Source organism: Sphaerodactylus townsendi, linkage group LG03 (assembly GCF_021028975.2).
Source record: "Sphaerodactylus townsendi isolate TG3544 linkage group LG03, MPM_Stown_v2.3, whole genome shotgun sequence".
NCBI lineage: Eukaryota > Metazoa > Chordata > Lepidosauria > Squamata > Sphaerodactylidae > Sphaerodactylus > Sphaerodactylus townsendi.
In genome coordinates, this window is record NC_059427.1 from 119,187,751 (window position 1) to 119,203,682 (window position 15,932).

Genomic DNA, 15,932 nt, shown 5'->3' on the forward strand with positions numbered 1-15,932 from the left:
TACTAGATATTTGGGTTATAAATGCAGGTTAAAAATATTATATATTTGACACTCTTGTAACATATTTCTAGCATTCAGAGAGCTTCACATAAATTCTGGTGACTTTTATACTCCATACTCCATACTGGTATACTCCATATATTATAGTCCATACTGATATTTTCCCCATTGTTCACATGGGGAGGCAGGGAAAATACTGATTTTCCACAGACTTGTTTCTGTATAACCAGTGTTAAATGGTATGTCACTATAATAGAAGGCTTAAAATTTTGATCTGAGATTTTAGACATTGAACAGATATTACCCTGTCATGGTTGGATTATCCTTTTGTTCAGGTTCTGAACCTCCGAAGACAAGTAGTCATATAGACTGGGTTATAGAGAAAGATGGGTGATTTACTTAGAAAGAGGTCTGTGGATATAGCAGCTCCATTGATTCAGATTGGCAGGGGTGGGGTTACACAAGGAGGGTTGACTAGTTCATCTTGTTACATATCACATTAAGTTGGATTCTAAAATAACCATAAGTCAGAAGAAAATCACAAAGTGAGTATGTGCCAACTTCCCACAGGAGCACCAAAAGCTATTCCAGAGGGTCAGAGGACTCTCTAGAATGGCAGTTGGTGTTGTGTGTGGAGCTGCAGCCAGAAAGGAGAAAGTGACAGAAAGTGCCCCCAAGACTTGTGACAGCTGACCTAAAATTCATGTGAGAAGAGGCAACTTCTGCTGTCATTTTTCCTTGTGACCCACCACACACATCCAATTGTTGTTCCTGAGGATCCCCCAACATTCACAAGAGTCTTTTTGAGAGAAAGGGAAAAGTTGCAGAAATCCTTTTGCAAACTCATTCTGTTAATAGTTATATTAGGGTTTCTTCTACAGTTAAACTCAATGTCCTATTTTCTTTAGGACCTGACAGTCTTTGAAAGCTCAATTTATCCATGAAACAAGTAAAATCTTGAGTGTGTTCAAGTTCCATTTCTGTGCAACTGAAGAATGTGCTGCAGTTTAAAACCTTTGTGTGTCTTTCCAGGACAGCCAGTGTGGGACCGTTGTTGATGTAAACATAGAGTGCGCCGTAAAACTAGTGGGAACCAACTGTATCCTTTATCCCATCAACAGCAAAGATCTTCAGAATATATGGGTGAGAATGCTTTGATGCTCCTTTTTTTCTCATAAAGCAGAAAAGCTAATACTTTAACAGATTAATCATAACTCATCAGATGATGCTGCACGTCTGCAACTGTTTCTTTTCGTAAGCTTGGTCTTGTTCTGGAGACAGATGCAGAGTCACCATATTTGTTCCTAATATGCTGCTAGTCTCTGTCAGTTCTGTGTTTAGGAACAAACCAAAGGCTTTTAACTACCAGAGCTTAGCTGGCAACATTTAAATTTTGACTTCACTGTCGCTTTATTTCCTACATGTTAACAGAATCCCAATCATAGCTGTGGCAAAGACATATTGAGGAAAGAATTAGATCAATTAGAATCTTTTAGGAGTCCCTGTACTGTCCTGCTGAAAAGTCATAATTCAGTGTGATTAGGCACAGATTGCTAGATATAGAAATGGAGGAGCTCAGGAGCCAGGCTAGAAGTAGGTGTTCACCATTAAACTTAGAGATCTGGTCAAATAAACTTCTTTCTGGGTTAGGTTCACTTGCCCATGTTTTGTTAAACTGCTCTTTTTATTCTAGAATTCGCAGTAAATTTATTGATCTGTTGCTTTGTGACAGAGAATGATACTCAGATGATTCCAAGATATGCTTTTTTATGACTAATTGAAACCCAAAGATTATTGAATCAGTTAAAGTTTTTACAGAATGCAGTTAAATACTGTGAATGGAATGTTGCATACCTCTTTGGTTGATTCTGAATAGTTCTAGTCACTGCATTATACTTGGCCTGTTGTATATTAATTTTTATCTCTTTTAATGGCTAATATGTTAGGAAAACCTTTCAGGTATAAGAACAAAAGTATGTTATATTTCAGAAGTGTACAGGGATTTTCAGTCTGTACCTCCTGAGTTTCTGTTAAATGGAATTTGATTAGAGATTGCTTTTTAATGTATTTCTTGAACAGAGCATGAAAGAGTCTGCTCAAAACAAATGGTTTGGGTTGCGTTTTGAAATCTTTTTAAAATGATTGGAAATCAAGCATTGCTTTTTGCTATTTTCTCTGACGGTGGGGGTGGGGGTATAGCATTAAATTGATTGTCAGGGGATGGTACTTCTGCCCTTTTCTAAAATACTTGACTGCAAGAGTGAGGCTGCTGCAGAATTTAACCAGCATGTCTGCTCAACTCCATTATGGCTCCTGCGCACCTTATCTGGTGACATCAACAAGGAAAAATTATTTTCATGATCTGAAAGATACATGTAAACATTCTTCTTAAACCTCTTTGCTTGTGGTGCGTTTTCTTATTCTGAATTTTGGATTATCTTATTACCATTCATATGCTTTGATAGTGCTCATAAATATATCCTATATTTGGATTTTGAATAAATGATCCAGAAAAACAGTAACTAATTGTTTAATTTTTCCCCTCAGCCATTCATGTATGGTGACTGCATAGCCTATGACTGGTGGCTAGGAAAGGTGTATGACTTAAAGAACCAGATCATTTTGAAGCTCTCCAATGGAGCCAGGTACTTCGCTGTTTCTGTTCCTGAAAATTCTTAAGTGTAGACTTCATGGTTTAGAGTCTGGAAGTGTGATTGCCCTGCTTCCCTCTCCTGTTGCACCTTAAAAGACTATTTGTAGGGACAGGCAGCATAATGGGGAAGATGGAGGGCTACTGTGGGAGGAAGAGATCAGAGCTATACCAGCAGTAGCAAGCAGAAGAAAAGAATTAAGTCATTGAATACATCTCTTATTGTTATTTCCTGATCCCAGCATGTTTCAGCTGTGGCTTTGTCAGGGGATCTCTTATAAGCAGGGAAAACACACTCATAGAATAAAAAGTCATCAAAGAATAATTCTAAATAAATAATTTTCTTTGAAAATTGGTTTAAAATCTTAGAAGCATACAACCTGAAAGAAGACTTTTAGAAAATTAAAATGTTATTTTAACAGATTCTTCAATAGTGTAATCCTAGGAAACCAGCAGAAAAATTCAATTGTTATTAAATAAAATACTATGTAACTGAGCAACTATTCTGCTTACCTTTTATTAGCACAAGTCTCCAATCTCACCTTGAGTAATAGAGGCAGGCTGAAGGGGTTATATAGCCTGATGCAATAGGTGTCCATTTAACACACCCATCATTGGGTTTGCATGTCTTTTTACTGGGATCCAAACCAGTCTGTTGATTTAAAATCTGCTTGTGCTTGTTCTGTCAACCACACACATACACATCTAGAACACAGATTCTTCAGTGAAGTTCTCACTTAACTCATGTGTTTTCATGACCCTGAAAATGTCTGGGGTTCACAATATGCATGCTTCTGCAAAACCCACAAGACCAGTATCAGCTCAGATTTTCCTGCTGTCATCAGCAAATTTCATATTGTAGTGGGAAGTGTTGAGTCTTGACACTTTTACAGTAGTTATGTAGGAACTTGACAGAGGTCAACCTTTCCTACAAAGTTCACATTGTAAGAAAAAGCTTCTACATAATGTAAAATCTCTTGTTTTGGAGTTCAGGTTAAAACTTGTGTGTGTGAAATAACTACATGTCCTCTGTTACTGATGTTTCATGGAGCTAATCATGCCTAGTCCTGGACCCACTGTCTGGAGAATAGAATGGCTTGACTGCAGTGCAGCAAATAGGCACTCCAATGGTGAGGGTTCACTCATCATTGAAGATGTTAGTACATTTATCCACACAGAAACAAAGATTTATTTGTGCCAAGAAGTTTACCAATAGTCGATTTTCCGATATATCACCATAATTCAAATGATCAAAAATAACTTCTCTGGGGAACAGGATATTCCTACACAATGTTGTTGGGGCTCCTTCAACTGGAGGGTCCTGAGCTAAGGCATCATAGAGCTATATCTGACATTGGTAGTCTGGTAAGTGCCAAAAATATATAAGAGAACAGTCATTGGCTTAAAAAAATTCTCTCACCTTACTAAATAAACAACGGCTTGACTCAATTTCTGGAGGCTCACTTACTTGAAGAGCTTAGTCACTTTCTGCACATTGTATTATGATCTCTGTTGGATGTGTATAAAAAGCAGTCATGAGGATGAGATGTAGTGCTCAGAGAGCTAAACTTTTCCTCTTCATCAGGTACACCAATTAAAATTTGTGCCTCCTCTTCTCCCCCCATCCACTTTTGACCCCGATAATGGGAAAAAAGAGAAACATCCTGTCTCTCTCCTTGCAGGTGGCACAGTGTGAAAACTAAACACACACACATATTGCAGTTCCTATCACAGATCTTAAATGTAATGTTTAATTTGACCTTTAGTAATAGGGCTGACCTTCTCTCTGATGTGTTTTTTCTCCTCCTGAAATCAATCTTAATCTGTGGGGTTCCGTGGCACCAGCCTTTGGTGCTCCTGAAGAGGGCCTTTTTCTCCTCCCAGTCTTTTCAAGGAAAAATAAAGTAGATACTGGGTCAGTTTCTGTCAGAGTCCTTGTGGGGCGTTTCTGAATTGCAGGATCTCACATTGACACAACTTCATCTGGATTTTTTTCTTCTCTCTACATATAGCAGCATTCGTCACTTCTAAACTGATAACTAAACGGAGTAAAAATGGTTAATCCCTTGCCTTTTCTGTTCCAGCTGTCTCTTAACATCAAGCAGTGTGACACACAATAGCTTGTTATACCTCCAGCATCTTGCTGTACCATGAGTTAGGGCTCATAAACATAAGTCTAAGGCCATGTTAATAAAGGTGTGCAGACCCTTGCGAAGTCTGTTTTCCAACAGTTACTGCTTTTTCTTAGGTGTTCCATGAGTACAGAAGATGCAGCAAAACTCTATGATGTCTGTCCCCATGTTAGTGACTCGGTAAGTTTGTTCATTTCTCATTAGAATAGTTCCATTTTCCAGAGATGCAGTGTATCTGTGTGTCCCACGGGCCACACCTGTCCCCACTTGCAGCCAAAGGATTGTTCTGTATTAGAGATGGTGGGGAGAACATATTTGGCCAATGCTGCAACAATTGATTGTGAAGCACTTTTCTTTTCCCTTGACAACAGACAGTAGCTTTTCAGTTTATGTGGGAGAAAATAAAGGAATGTTCTTTGGTACTGGAGTAGGATCCAGATTTGCTATTCTTCCTCAGTGCAAGAGCTAGGATAGAATCAGATTTTTGCCCCAAGCGAATACCTCAAATAACAACCATCTTGCTTTAGTCATACAACTTGGTGGCTTCAATGGGAAGGTTTTGGCCTTCTCAAAATGGCTTCCTTAGGAACAACATTTCTCCCCCACCCCTGCAAGAAATGAGATACCATTTACAAGAATGCCAATTGATGCCATTCCGATAGCCACCAAATTTCTGCCTCAACTCCTGTCTTGCTTGACATTTGAGATTTCATGAGTAACTAACAATTATTTCTACCTTACTGCTGAGGAAACAAGCCAGTGAGTCTCTGGTAACTGAATATAAATTAAATAATAAAGTAACTGAGTATGAATAAATTTTTCCCTGTTGTAGATGCTCAGCTCTTCAATTGAAATTACTTTTTCAAAAGTACCTCTGAATTTTCCCTGCTATCTAGAATTCTGTGTACATTATGTTTCCCCAAAGTTTTGTGGAAACTGCTTTTTAAAAACCTAGTTTAGTGGAGAGGAGTACTTTTGCAATAGGGAAACTTCCAGTGAAGTTTGACTCTCAAGAACATAGTGATAAAATTGGATAGAAATACAGGAGTCCTGTTTCCCAGGGGCAAAATGTGGTCGGCTTATTGTTCTTGTATTATTACTTTCTTTTAGGGCCTCTTCTTCGATGACTCGTATGGCTTTTATCCTGGACAAGTTCTGATTGGTCCCTCAAAAGTCTTCTCAAATGTGCAGTGGCTTTCAGGGGTAAAGCCTGTACTCAGCACAAAGAGCAAGTTCAGGGTTGTGGTGGAAGAGGTATGGGTCAGTGAACTGATAATGTTGTTGAATCACTGTTTTTGGCTAGACAAACTGCATAATGTCCTTTGAACCATTAATAGAAGCCTCCTGGAGGCAGGAAAAGTAAGATAGAAGTTTGGGAGTTCTGGCTGCACTGAACTACCGGTATGTGGGATTCTGAATGAATATCTGACCTGTTTCAGATTTTGTTTTAACAAGAAAGAATACTGGGCATTTCCTCCTCTTCCTCTTCTTCACTTCTGGGTCTCTTATCACCTTTGGGACTGTTTCTCCCCCCTCTTGGGAGGGTTTTAATGAGGGTTATTGCGGACATTGTTTGTTACTGATCACTGCGTTTTAAATTGTTTTAATGTATTTAAGGGTTATTGTATATATGTGATTTATGTTGTTCACCGCCCAGAGCCCTTCGGGTGTAGGGCGGTATACAAAACCCATTAATTAATTAATTAATAATGAAGTGTAGTGAGAGGGAGAACATAGTAGGAAGGAAAGGCCCCTTTAGTTTGTTATCAGGGTTGGTATTTAAACAGAGCAATCCTTTTTAGTTAATGGTGCGTATTAACAAATAATGAAGTGTATGTTTAAATTGTTTCATAAAAGCAAATGTCTGCATGTTTGTGTCACTGTTACTTAAACTGGATAATTATTTATTTACTTCATTTATACCCACCTTTCTCCCCAGTGGGGATGCAGATTGGATGATGTTGATCACCTGTTCTCCGTTTTATTCTCACAGCAACTCTGTGAGGTAGCTTAGTCTGTGTGTAACTGACCCATGGTCACCCAGCAAGCTTCCATGACAGAATGGGGATTTGAATCCGGATTTCCCAGATTCGAATCCAGTACTCTAACCACTGCACTATGCTAGCTTTACATGTTGTGGGCTCTGCTTAAAAATTCAGACCACTATATGACATTGGATTGGATCCCACAGAAACATTCCCAAGAGAAACTGGTGAAGTAGACCTTTCTCCCTCTTCTGTAGCAGTTGTTTGTCTTGAAAATCTTTTCTGAATGTTGGGAAATCTTTGTGAGTAAAATGACCACATTATATGGGCCTGCAATGAAGTGGGGTTGTAGTTGGAAGAGGCCGCAAGGCCATTGAGTCCAACCCCCTGCGTTGCAGGAATACACAGTCAAAGCACTCCTGACTGATGGCCATCCAGCCTCTGTTTAATAACCAACAAAGGTGGTTTTTAAAAACCTCCAAAGGTCGACCACATTCTGAAGCAGCGTATTCCTTACTGTTAGGAAGTTCTTCCTAATGTTTAGGTGGAATCTCTTTTCCTTCACCTTGAATCCATTACTCTGTGTCCTAGTCTCTGGAGCAGCACAAAACAAGCTTGCTCCCTCTTCAACATGACATCCCTTCACATATTTAAACATGGCTATCATGTCACCCTTTAACCTTCTCTTCTCCAGACTGAACATACCCAGCTTCCTAATCTCTCCTCATAGGACATGAACTCCAGACCTTTTACCATTTTTGTCATCCTCCCCTGGACCTAATCCAGCTTGTCAGTATCCTTCTTGAATTGCGGTGCCCAGAATTGGACACAGTATTCTAAGTGAGGTCTGACCAATGCAGAATAGAGAGATACTATTACATCTCTTGATCTAGACACTATACTCCTATAGATCCTGCCCAGAATTGCGTTGGCTCTCTTGGCTGCGGCATCACACTGCTGAATCATGTTTAGTTTGTAGTCTAAGGCTCCCAGATCCCTTTCGTATGTTCTGTTGTCAAGTCAGATGTCACCTGTCTTGTATCTGTGCTTTTCATTTTTTTCTGCCTAAGTGTAGTATCTTACATTTTATCTGTTTAAATTCATTTTGTTAGTTTTGCCCCAGCTCCCTAACCTGTCCAGGTCATTTTGAATTCTGGTTCCTGTCCTCTGGGGTATTAACTACCCCTCCTAATTTGGTGTCATCTGCAAATTTGATTAGCATGCTCTGTTTTCCATCATCCCAAGTCATTGATAAAAAATATTGAATAGCACTGGGCCCAGGACAGAATCTTGGGGCACCCCACTAGTTACGTCTCTCCAGGATGAAGATGAGCCATTGGTGAGCACCCTGTGATTTTGGTCAGTCAACCAATTACAGATCCATCTAACAGTAGCATTGTCTAGCCCAAATTTTACTAGCTTGCTTGCAAGAATATCATGGGGCACCTTGTCAAAGGCCCTGCTAAAATCAAGGCATGCTGCCTCTATAGCATGCCCTCCATCTACCAATCTTGTCACTCTATCTTGAGATCACTGTGCATATCTCTAGCAAAATCCCTCAAGGAGATTTTTGGGACAAGCAGCAGTCAGGCTACTGGGAGAATAAAAAGCCAGGGAACAGCCACAAAATCAACTGTTGCTGCAAGCTTTTCCATGGGATCCAACCCACCAGCATTTAGCCCTGGTTAAATTCTTTTACAGCCAGGATTGTATCTGTGGAATAGATGGAGGTCTGTGGGGTGCTCTGGAGCTGTAGAAAAGTGTTGCATTTCTAACATTGTGAAGCAGTTAATCTGGAAGTGTTTTCAGTAATAAAATGTGACTATTTGATACATATTCCAGGGAAATGTTCTCAAAACTTTCTTCCATTTCCCTTCTCTCCCCCCTTAGGTTCAAGTGGTAGAATTAAAAGTTACTTGGATCACGAAAAGCTTCTGCCCTGGAGGTACAGATAGTATAAGTCCACCACCTTCTGTAATCACACAAGAGAATTTATCTAGGTAAAATGTTTCATACTTAGCATCATAAAGGTTGACTCAGAAAAATTAACAACACAGTTGTATAATCTGTGTCAGGGGGATCCTATCTAGTTGATTGAGAGGCATTCCCGGAACCATGTGCCAGCTTAACACATCGCTGCTGCTAATGAGATGTATGTAACCAGGCTGCTATATGTAACCTCTGCCATCTGCGCATTCTTCCCTTGATCTTTGCTTTATGGCTTCACACGCTTGTAGACAACAAGGCTTCCCCTGGCCCTGTTATCCCATGGGAACAAAGTTGCTTTCATTATCTTGTGGGATGGGAACCCTGGTGGCTTTCTCTTGCTATCTGCCTATGACCTTGGGGCGCCTCAGCTGCAAAGATTGCTTTTCACAGATTCTTGGGGAAATGGGAGGGGGGCTCACTTTGGGGATAAAGGGGATTGTGAATGCAAGCTTGGCAGAACTGGCTTTGCTAGTGTGGTACTTCGATGCCTGCTCAATAAATGCTTCTGATCAATACTTCAGAGTCCATTTGTGGCCTAAGGGTCCAAGACCTAACAATATGTCTACAAGATTATGATGAAACTCAAAATTACAAAGTTGCTCAGCTTTATGCTTGAATGTTTGAAAATGTGAAACATAGTTGTACATGTTCAGTTTGCTTTTTAATGTGTTGGGAAATGAATAGAACGTTAAAATTTAGTTACCTTTTCCCATCTAAGCTATATGGTATGTTCAGCATAAAAATATGTTTGTCTAATGCATAAGTAGTATTTTTCATAAAATGTATACCTTTGCTTAATGTAAAAGTACTGTCACTCTACGCTAAACAGTGTTTTAGCACAGAGGACAAAAGACCCAAACTGGTGACTTTCTGAATGTCTGTCACTTCTAATGGGGTTTTCATGTATACCCAAGACACTTGTCATTTCTGGGGGAAATTATACCAGCCAGCAATAAAGCAGCATTGCTTTCATCTTGCTTCAACCAGGGTAAAACGTTTGGGATGCTTTGACCATGCTGAGCGGCAACTTGGGGAAAGATGTCTCTATGTATTTCCTGAGAAAGTGGAGCCTGCAAAGATCACATGCGAGTGCCCAGAGAGAAACTGTGTTCTGGGAGAAGGATCTGTTGCTAAAAAGGTACGTCCAGTGGAGATAGGTTTGCTGTGTATGTGAAACAATGGCTTCTGAACCTCCTGGGTTCTGTTCCAGGTTCTGTTTTAGCTGTTCTGTTAAGCCTCATATGTTAAGGATTTTTGCATATGCACCAAGGTGAACCTGCCAGTCATGGCTAAGAGATCAAGACCTGGGAGTTTCAGATTTCCTCCCCACAACCCATGGCTAAAGAAAATTTTGTTCCCTAGTTGACGAACACTAATTACCCGCTTGTTTGGTATCTTGGTGGTGAAGGCAAGAACGGGTAATTTGTTTCGAGCTGGGGCCATCAGAAGAATGTGCAATCTATAGTGAAGAGTGGTCCTCAGAAACTTAGCTAAGTAAAGCAAATGATTCTTCCATCATAGAGCCAATGTCTAAAATCATTCCATAGCTGTTGTGAGACAAGCATGCCTTCTGTTGGCAACTATTGCATTTGTGAGATGAGTTGATCCATGGTAACTAATGAGGTATCGCGTGATATGTGCATGTTTAGCATGAGCACTTGAATCTGCCTGCCATCTTGATTCATTCTGGTGCCTTTGGATGGAAGTGATGGAAGTTCTGTTTTCAGACTGAATCTGTTGAAATCCTTGACAGTTCTAAATCTAAGACAGAGATTAGTTTCAGTTCCCATTGTTGGTGACTTCTTAATCCTTTCAAGATCGCCAGGAGACAAGTAATATTTCCTTTTCTTGTTAAGGCAATTTCGCCTCACCATTGAGAGTGTGCTTTCCTACAGCTTTTTATGGTTGCTTTCCATGTTGCCCTTAGCCTGAAAGAATATTTCTGTCTCAGATTATAACTTGGGGTGGAGATCAGGAAGAGACGTGTGTTGCTAATTGTTGCATGACGCAACTATTCTTGCATCAGTTTTGTAACAAGCAGATGTGTGCATTTTTTTGCTTCTACTACTTGCTTTTGTGCGTGTCGTGTGTTTAAGACAAAGTGCATAAACGAACGCTTTCCTAGGAAACATGCATATCCTTAATTTTTTGTAACTGTCTTCCCATGTTCCAGTGTGGTTGTATACCTGTGTTTTGCTTGGCATTACAGTAAACAAATTCTGTTCTCCCCCACACACACACACACATATGCCCCACACAGAAATTTGTGTGTCTTGCATATAAAAGGGGGGACCAATACAGAGTCCAAGCAGAGAAGAAAAACAGTGATGCTGTTGGGGGAGGGGGGATTTTGTATTCCACACAAAAATCCCTATTCATATCGCTATTCCAGAACTGAATCACAGTCAAAAAGTTTTGGTTTCCCGGGGGGGGGGAGCATTCTTATGCATCTTAGAATATAAAACATTGGAGTTCTATTATGTAGGTTTCTTTTGTAGAATCTTTGTTTCAGTCATGTCTTTCTACATAAAAGGTACCACAGATTTCACCAATAAATTAAATTAAGTAACTAATATTGAGGAAGATGTTCTCTTAGTAACTTCTGTACCAACATTCCACAATAAACTTTCAATAATATAAAATATATTTTTAAAAAATATATTGTTGCCCACCTACTTCTTTCTGGATGAGATTAGTAGAAATTGTCTGTATAAAGAATTGCTTTTAACAACTAATTTTATTGTCAGATAAAAGCTTTTAGTGAGGGCTCTTCCATGGTATCACAGGTTGCTAATGTGGAATTAAGTGGCTGTGTTATATTGATGGTGTAGTGGTTAAGAGCACCAGACTGTAATCTGGAGAGCTGGGACTAATTCCCCATTCCGCCACAGGAATCCTGTTGGGTGACCAATCATAGTTCCTCCGCACTCTCTCAGCCCATTCAGAGGCAGGAGATGGAAAATCACCTCTGAATGTCTCTTTCCTGGAAAACCCTCTGAGGTCAACAGAGGTCAGATGTGACTTGATGGCCCACATGCATTCATGCGCGCACACAAGTGCACACACATACATTCTTACTGTGGAGAGGGAAGCAGGACCATTAGATTTGATTAGTCGAGTGACATCCTTAGATATAATTGCCTAAGGATGGAATGTCCGACACGAACCCCCAGCCAATGGGCATGCAGGACTCAGAAGTGATTCCTGAGTGCCCATTGGTGAGCAAAATTCCAGCCTGCCTTCCCCTGACCCAGGAGCCTCCCCCTGACCCAAACAACAAACTGGCATGCCGGGGCAGCAGCAGGTCACCATCCGCTGCCCTGCTGAGCCCACCCCAAGCCTCTCCATTGCACCTGCCCCAAAAAGCAACTTAGCCTGCCGCAGCAGTGGTTTGCCCACTGCTTTCCTGTCAAGGCTGCCCCAAGCATTCCCATTGCACCCTCTCCCTTCCCCAAAAAGCAACCCGACATGGCATGGCAGCCCATTGCCCCACCACCCTCACCCCAAACTAACCTCAGGACATACCTGATAAGGATGACATGTGCTGGCCTCAGGTAAGTCTAGCTGGGGCTGGAGCCACTCTCCTGGGGGAAGAGGGAGGGGGAGGTGGTCCTCCACCTGTTCTCCCCCCCAGTGGAGCCCTTTTTATTTTAATTTGAAATGAGCTTTAGTGAGTAAAAGGCAGATAAAATGTTCTGGATATCATTAATTAAAATGAGGAAGATTATACAGGCTTATTCAAAAAACCTGCAGATAAGAATTCCTTTTTGCATTTTGATAGTCATTATATAGCACATAATAACAGAAATGTACCATATTCTCAATTTCTTAAAATACAAAGGAATGGCAGTAAATTAGATTTTTTTAAAAAAAAGTTCTAATTTTGGGATGGAATCTGACCACTAGAGGATACCCTACACACATATTATACCCTGCATATTTTAAGGCCTAATTTATTTACATGATTTATAGTCCACCTTATGTAGTATAAGTTAAATACAATCAACAGCAAGAGACATGTAATAGAACAGTGCAGTAGAGTTTGGATTGTAGAAATCTGAAACCTAGTTGAAACAACCACAAACAAAGCATAAACATTTGAAGCATAACATTTTAAACAATCTGGAAATAAGATATTTTGGGCATACTGACAATATAGTCCCTATCCCTTTGGCAAAGCATCGTTCTGAACCATTTCATTTCCTGAATAGTTTTGCATAGTTTGAAGAAGACCAAGATAGAGAGAGTCTTCCTAACCTTTTCAGGCAAATAATTTCATGTGGTGAATATCCATGTGCAGGATCATACCTACAGAAGGCCCTGCCCATATGAGCAAAGCTGTCATGGCAAAGCATTGGGGGGGGGGGGGTCTGCAGATCTGATGGACCAAGACCATAAAGGGTTTAATATGTGACAGCTGATATCTTGAATAGAACCCAGTTACTGATGGGCAATGGAGTGACTGCAGAATGGTGATAATAGATATGGTCTGCCTAGCTCCCAATAATAACCGAACTGTGGCCTTTTTTGTCAACTACCAATAGAATCTCCAAATTGACTTTGAGAGGAAACCTATGTAGAGTGCATTACAGCCATCTAGTCTAGTTGTTATGATGGCGTGGATCCAAGCAGCCAGATTAGCCATGTCAAAGCAGAGAACCATCTTGCAGGCTAGACCAAGTGTTTTAGAAAAGCATTTTTTGCAGCTGTGTTAACTTCTCTAGTGGCATTGCTGAATCCAGTATGACCCCTACATTCTTAACCAAGTAACCATGGCCCAACCATGGCTAACCCTCATCAAATATAGGAAGCACAATTTCCTTCTAGATTTCTGCATTTGCAACAAGCATAATTTCTGTCTTCTCTGAGTTATTTTTCTCTTACCAAAAAGAAAAAAACTGTCCTTGAAAGATTGATCTTGCAATCTGCCTTTCAACTATATATCAGACAGACACAGTAAGAGCATATCCAAGTGCTTTTCATTTTTTACCTCGGGGCCATTTTCTTCCTTCATGATAGTTTGTACTAGGTGTTCTAAATGTGGCATAAAGATGGTTTAGAACCATGGTGGTGAACCTATGGCACTCTAGATGTTCATGGACTACAATTCCCATCATCCCCTACCAGCATGGCCAATTGGCCAAATCCCAATTGGCCATGCTGGCAGGGGCTGATGGGAATTGTAGTCCATGAACATCTGGAGTGCCATAGGTTCACCACCCCGGGACAATGAGCATAAAGAATGCCTCTTCTTCTTAGTAAGACTCATGTCTGTAATACATGTCCCTCTTGCCACCTGATTATTCTGAAGGCTAGGCCCAAAAAAGCTTCAAGGGTTAAAGCTGCACTGTGGGAAAAGTCTCTCACTTTGGTGGATACTCCCTCCACAAAATCTTTGAAGAAGACTTGTATGCCTTCAGCATTTTCAGACCGTATGTTTTTGTCTGGGCAAACATCTGACATGGTTTCCTGGACGCAAGGGCTGTTTCAAAGCCCCTTGTGAAAAAAGGCCCAAAAAAAGGTCAAAAATACCTCTCGGGTCAAACCGCTGGTTTCCTTATCCCAGGACTTATCTCTGTCATGGCCACAGTCGAATTCCTCAGTCATTACATCAGAGGTCTCTTTTCAACGTCAATTGCCATCCTCACCTCGACACCAAGGATCAACACCTACACTTCAATCTGACTCCCCATTTTGTCAGTCCGGTGCTCTTTTCAGCGCCAGCCTCCATCACCTTGATGCTGATATCTGGTGGCTCTGTGTTTGTCTCCTCAACATTGTCAGTCAAAATCTCCTCAGTATTCATCAAAGTTGGGACCATAGGCTGGAAGTCTCACATCAAAGCTCCTACTCCTCCCCCACCCCCCACCCCACACACAGACATCCATCATCTTTGCCACCTGCTTCTGGCAGCCCCAACTCCCCTGTTGTCTGAGGACACCTTCTCCTCTCTTGAGCAGACATTCATCTTCCTTGTTGGAAGATGATGTTTTCAAGGTTCCTCACGCTCCATTAGATCAATTAAAGCGATCACTATCAGTCCACTGTTCGCCTTATCAATCGCAAGATTTTTGTAATCCTTGCCAGTCTTCTAGCCCTTGCTATTCAGGATATATGTACCTCCATGCACTCACTAGGACATGCGTGTGTCACATCTCTTCTCATCTGTTGAAATCAGCTGTCCAGCATTCTTCGATGTCAAAACATGATTTCTCCATCGTTTCACCACACCTTTATCAGGGTCTTATCAGTAGTCACACCATTTCTGACATAGAGTCTGAGTACACATCCATGCCTTTGCCCAAATATGATGTCAGAGATCCATCTCCAGTTTTTGCTACAGAGGACCTTAAGCTCTATTCACAACAGCCGGTTTGAATGGCTAAAGCCTTGGACATTGACTATATTCAGCTGGATCTGAGGTCCTCTGATTCAATCATGAGTATCCTTTATTACACTGATACCAGACTAATAGCCCTTCTTTTAATTAAAGGCATTGAAGAGTGTCTGGGTTAGGCCTTCTTCTAGTTGGGCCTCCATGAGGCAAGTGGAGAATCTGTATAAAATCAATCAACAGGGATTGAATTTCTATTTCAACACCTAAATTTAATTATTCAGTCACATTAGTGCTTTTCTTATGCATCCCTCATGGATGAATAGGGGAGGAAATTAGACAACTTGGGTTGAAAGGTGTACTTAATTTCCACATATACAGTCATCAATACAATATGTTACCTTTTGGACTGACAGCAGCCCCACATACTTTAACAAAGTGTATGTCAGTTGTAATGGCCTTTCTAACATCAAAAGGTTGTACTGTCTATCCCTCCATTGGAGAAGAATTTGGCTTTTGCCTCCCTGAAGTTGACTATCCTGGATTTACTAATTAACACTGAAACATCCCGTTCAGAACCTACAGAGTTTATAAAGGTAGTGTTGGATTCTGTTTCACAAAAGGTTCACTTATTTGTGGCATGGTTCAAGGCCGTGCAGTCCTTGGTCACGGTCTTTTCTAAGAACAGATTTCTAAAGACCACCTTTATACAAAAGCTCCTATCCTGTCTACAGAAACCTGTCATTCCAAATGCTAGACTGAACATAAGGCCTTTACAAAATTGGTTCTTTCAAAACTTTAAGCCAAAATTGATTGTCTGTGTCGTTCCATTGATGGTTGTC

At 40.7% G+C, this 15,932-nt stretch overlaps 1 protein-coding gene across 2 annotated transcripts in view; it reads left to right on the forward strand.

Annotated features, from left to right (window-relative positions):
* Positions 1-15,932, forward strand: part of UBE2O (ubiquitin conjugating enzyme E2 O) — a 105,217-nt gene that overhangs the window by 52,581 nt on the left and 36,704 nt on the right. For both annotated transcript variants that reach the window (XM_048487926.1, XM_048487927.1), the window contains exons 3-8: positions 1,033-1,143; positions 2,548-2,645; positions 4,899-4,962; positions 5,893-6,036; positions 8,658-8,767; positions 9,744-9,894. In XM_048487926.1, coding sequence (XP_048343883.1) covers positions 1,033-1,143; positions 2,548-2,645; positions 4,899-4,962; positions 5,893-6,036; positions 8,658-8,767; positions 9,744-9,894 — 678 coding nt within the window. The remainder of the gene's footprint in view (positions 1-1,032; positions 1,144-2,547; positions 2,646-4,898; positions 4,963-5,892; positions 6,037-8,657; positions 8,768-9,743; positions 9,895-15,932) is intronic.